The sequence below is a fragment of the Sesamum indicum genome, linkage group LG11, assembly GCF_000512975.1.
Source record: "Sesamum indicum cultivar Zhongzhi No. 13 linkage group LG11, S_indicum_v1.0, whole genome shotgun sequence".
NCBI lineage: Eukaryota > Viridiplantae > Streptophyta > Magnoliopsida > Lamiales > Pedaliaceae > Sesamum > Sesamum indicum.
This window is the reverse complement of record NC_026155.1, coordinates 6,917,423-6,922,440: the sequence shown is the minus strand read 5'-3', so window position 1 is coordinate 6,922,440 and position 5,018 is coordinate 6,917,423. Positions and strand designations below refer to the sequence as shown.

General features: G+C 34.0%; 1 protein-coding gene across 2 annotated transcripts in view; it reads left to right on the top strand.

The window, feature by feature from the left end:
* LOC105173465 overlaps positions 3,245 to 5,018 on the top strand; it is a 3,086-nt gene continuing 1,312 nt past the window's right edge. For both annotated transcript variants that reach the window (XM_011095206.2, XM_011095205.2), the window contains exons 1-4: positions 3,245 to 3,576; positions 3,703 to 3,773; positions 4,361 to 4,416; positions 4,503 to 5,009. In XM_011095206.2, the coding sequence (XP_011093508.1) occupies positions 3,432 to 3,576; positions 3,703 to 3,773; positions 4,361 to 4,416; positions 4,503 to 5,009 (779 nt within the window). In that variant the 5' untranslated portion in view covers positions 3,245 to 3,431. The remainder of the gene's footprint in view (positions 3,577 to 3,702; positions 3,774 to 4,360; positions 4,417 to 4,502; positions 5,010 to 5,018) is intronic.

Here is a 5,018-nt window from a genome sequence, read left to right as displayed (position 1 = left end):
TGGAGTCGGAAGTGCAAAAACACAGTTCAAAACATCCAATGATGTCAGTTATCACTTGTGTATGCGAGGATTTATGTCAGAATATTATAATTGAACTTTGTATGGCGATGAGAGGATGTAGGAGTACTTCGATGCTGTGACTGCCCCTCAAGTGCAAGAGGAACAAAATCCCAACTGCTCATGAGGAGGTAATTATTCACACTGGGGTAATAAACAACAGATGGATTGGCATAGAGGATGGTTTTTGATGCAGTAGGGCCGGGTTATTTGGTAGGAGGTCCCGCCCTACTGATGCCGGTCCTAGTTCATATTATTAAGGTGGTGGCCCCTATGATTATCTATTAAGGTTGGCAGACCAGTTTTACGATGTAATGCATGCTGCTGATCAGCCATTGTAGAACGGTTGCACCAAATCTCAATTAGCATCTATTGTTGAGTTGGTGAATATCAAAGCGGATAACCATATTTCTGAGCAATCATAATCGAATATCTCAGTGGGCTAATAAAATATTGGCCCCCCGATACACCCTGCCGAGAGATTTCTACAGTACGAAGAAGTTGATAGAGGATTTGGGTTTACCTGTTGAGAAGATTGATGCATGTGATAATGAATGCATGTTGTAATGGAAGGATGTACGACGATTTGGAATACTAGAAGTTTTATAGAGATGCTAGGTACAACTCGACACAGGGAGAGATACCTCTGCCGCAAGAAGTCTTCGTCTGCTGTTCTTAGGTACTTATTGTTTACTCCCCGTCTACAGAGGTTGTATGCTTCAAGAGCAACTACGGAGCACATGACGTGACATGCCACACATTAAACGGAGGATAGCTCAATGTGTCATCCTTCTGATGAGTGGTTGGAAGCATTTTGACCTGACGTATCCCGATTTTGTAGAAGAGCCGTGTAATATTCGGCTGGACGTTTGCACAGACGGTTTTCCGCTGCATGGGCAATGCGGTCGTACTTATTGATATTGCCCCGTTATCATTACACTGTACAATCTCCCCCCGAATATGTGCATGAGTTTTGAGTACATGTATCTTACAATGGTAATCCCTGGTCATTCTAGTCCGAAGCATCTGATTGGTGTGTCCTTGAAGCCGTTGAGCGAAAAGCTGTTGCAATTGTGGCATGTGAGTGTTCGAATGTACGACAATGCCACAAACAAGGCATTCATTATGCGGGCGATGTTGATGTAGATTGTGGACAACCTACCTGCCTATGGATGACGTCTGGATGGAGTACCGCTGGTATAATATATGAATGTGCAGGTTTATCTCGAGTTGAACTACAAGGACAATGAGCTCCTAAAGTATTATTATTGAGGTCCTAGTGAAGAGGTGATGACGTTCCCTTGCTACTTTCGTTATAGTGGATATTAAAAATTATAACGATAAAATTTATATGCATTATATTAAAAAGTTATTTATAAACAAATTATAGAAATATATTAAATTATTCATTAAGCTTGACTTTTAGATAATATAAATTAAAACACCATATTTGATATCATCTAAAACTAAAACATCATATATTAACTAATAATTCTAATTTATGGTGAATTTTAAATATTTAGTTACAAAAAAGTATCAAAACTTACTAAATTGTTGCTTAAGTGTGTTTTCAAACAATATAAATAAAAATACTATATTTTATAATTATATAAAATTAAAATAAGTGATATATTGACTAATAATTCTAATATATGATGAATTTTTTTAATATAAACTTGATATAATATTAAATATGTACTTAAATAATATTTATAAATAAAAAATAAAAAATAATAGGTGTGAGCTCGCAAACACGAAGCATATAGATCAAGCTCGAGTCGAGCTCAAATGCAGCTCAGCCCAACTTCCACCCTATAGGACCTTGCAATATAAATATTGAAACTATGGATATGTCTAGTTAGAGTAAATTTTTATTAACAATAGTTAATAAATGATCAATCTAAAATCATTTCACATCAATAAATTTAGAAGTAAAAGGCATCAAGATATGGTACTAAAAAATAAAACATAACATACACAAAGACAATATAACAACTAAAATTGAATTAAAAAAATAAAAAAATAGTCATAAAAAATTACAAATAAAACTTGATCAATTTTATTAAAATGTAACTTTTTATAAAATTCCAAAACAAGGGATTTTACTAATTAATTTTACTATAATATTAATCATTTTATTATATTTTATTTTCGCGTAATTTTGTTCAAGTACAAGATATGAAATATAATGATTAGTAAATACGAAATACAAAAACTTAATTTTAAAAATTATTACTTTTTTAATAATATCAATTAAATTTAAAAGTGAACAACAAATAATAGACTTAAATAATTTCCTTGTCAATTAAAACACTTACTATCAATCTTTTTAAAATGATAGAAATATAAATAAGATTATTATTTCTTTTTAGTAAATAAGTGACAAATTCACCTCCAAATATATATTTTACATATGCAACACATGCCATACTTCCTAGTAAATTAAAAATAAGGGTAAATTATAACGAATTCTTCTGAAATTTAAAATAATACAAGTACACACTCGTTGTTTGAAAAATAATCAAAATTCCTATAATTTTAACGGTCGTCTAACAATTAGTTCATTCCAAAAATCAATCAAAATTCCTATAATTTTAACGGTCGTCTAACAATTAGTTCATTCCATTAGTCCCTGTTAGATTTTTATTTATTTTTTTTACTAGTAAACTGATCAAAATACCCTTGTGGACCAAGAATTATAATTTTACTTATTTTTAAAAAAAAATCTTGAAATTTTTTATGAACTATGTTAATAATATTTTTTTTACAAATTTTCTAATTTTTTTCATCCACAACGTTCTTTATATATATATATATATATTGATTTATTTCTAACAAAATACAATAAGAGCAAAGTTACAATTTTTTACGTCTATTCAACGATTACTTAATTTTATCAAAGATCAGGACGTATTTATAATTTCAAGCAACGAGGCTTGAGGGTATTATTGCGTATATTAAACGTTACGACACTTGTTGTAATTTACTTTAAAAAAAAAAAGAAAAAGTTGAACAGAAAATTCCTTCTCCGCAACAGTAAAAATATTTGATTGAATTCCAGATCTAACCCTGAGGCACAGGTGCTGACGTAACGTACAAAGTGTAACTCTCAAAATAAATGTGAAAGTTAATCCCCTAACGGTCGAAAAGGTAAATAACAGTCGGAAATAAATAAGAAAGGGCCCTCACCCCTCATCAACGGTCCACTGCGTCGTCTCTCAAGTCTCTCACGTTCCTCTCTCTCTCTCTCTACCTCTAAATACTGCTCTGTAATCATTCTGTAATCAGGGATTTTCAAAGAGATTGTGAATACACATTTTCGTATTTGCGTTTGAGCAGCAGAGAAATTGAGCTTCTTCACAGGTATAATCTGAATGGAGGTGGCAGTAATTGATTGGAAGAGTATAGATACAAGATTTGTGGAAGACGAGTTGTATGAGTACATCAATGCGCCTAAATGGGTAGATTTCTCCGCCCCGGATGACCCCGTTGATGATGAGGCCTGGTTCTGCCGACCCAGTAAGTGAAAACACACTTCGCACCTGCCCAGATGCCGATATTGATTTTGATTTTCTTGGTTGTTTCTTGAGAGGGATGGGTTTTCATTTTTAATTCGTTTGGGGTAATCTTTTTCTTGCTGTGTAGATTGTGACCACCCAAAGACGGCTGAAGATTTCCTGAATGAGAAGCTGAGGACGCCCACTTCGAATTCTAAGGTTTCTGTTGCTTCCCTGTTCTTGATTTCTGTTTTCCAAGAAAATTTAGAAATTCCGGAAATCATGATGTTGGTATGGTCATTATGTGATTCTCAAGCTTTTTCTAGGTTTTATATACTGATTTGAAGCGAATCCTAATGCTGCTTGTAGATAGTTGAATTGATGAAGTTACTGAATGTTACACAAAAAGTTCATTCCCTTAGCATTCATTTTTACATTTCGATAATCTGTTTTTGTTTCTCACTCCTTCAAAGACTCTGCTTGTGTTCAAGCATCTGATACAGGAAGTGTTGAACTAAAGGCCGTCAAAATTTCATTCGATTTGAAGCTGTACTTGGGAATTAACTCTTTTCTTCGACAAACTGAATTGATGGGAAATCTGTATTCTTGTATTTTCCTACTTCTGTTAATATTTTCATCCAGTTACTCGTTTTCACTAACTACACACTTTTGCTTTATTTCCCAGACTAAAGAGATTGTGTCGTTTGTTAAGATGTGGCTGAAATTGTAGTTCTTGATTCCTGATATTTAAAACGATATTTGGTTTTATCCTGCTGTTGCTCATTTGTTTTCAACTTGCACTGCAGCTGCAAAGATCAGTTAGTGTATCCGATATCCCTCCATTCGGTGACAGAAACAAGAGGTATTTGACGAAATTTCCAGCACCGGACTGAAAGTTTTTATCCTCTTTATCGTTTCTAATCCGTACTTGATCATTCGTAATTACAGAGATGCAACACTGAAGAAGAGAGGGATAAATCAACCTTTTGCGACGATCAAGGACACAAACTATCATAGGGTGGTCGAAGATGGCGAAAATCAAGACCCCAATTTCTCAACTCCTCTAATTCACAAAGCTAAACTTGGAAAAGGGGCACTCAAATCAAGCACAGAGAAGAAACAAATAAAGGAGACTATGACGAAGAAGGAACAAACACCAAAGCTGAGAAGTACTTTGTCAGCAAGGAATTTGTTCTCAGGTGGGGATTTACTAAACAAGGTTGCAGAGTTTTGCAACGAGTTGAAGAAGATCGCAACTAGAACAAGAGATAAGGAGACCGCAGTTGATGTGGACAGAAACAATGTGGAAAAGCATCAGGGTAAAGATCATAGTGATGAAAATTTAGGGGTTTTGAATGATAAAGAAAAGGAAAGGAAACCATTGCTAGAGTTGCCTAAAGTGAAAAGTGAAGCAATCGAGTTAAGTGGCTCCAAGGGGCAACAGAGAAGGAAAAAGTAAAGTTT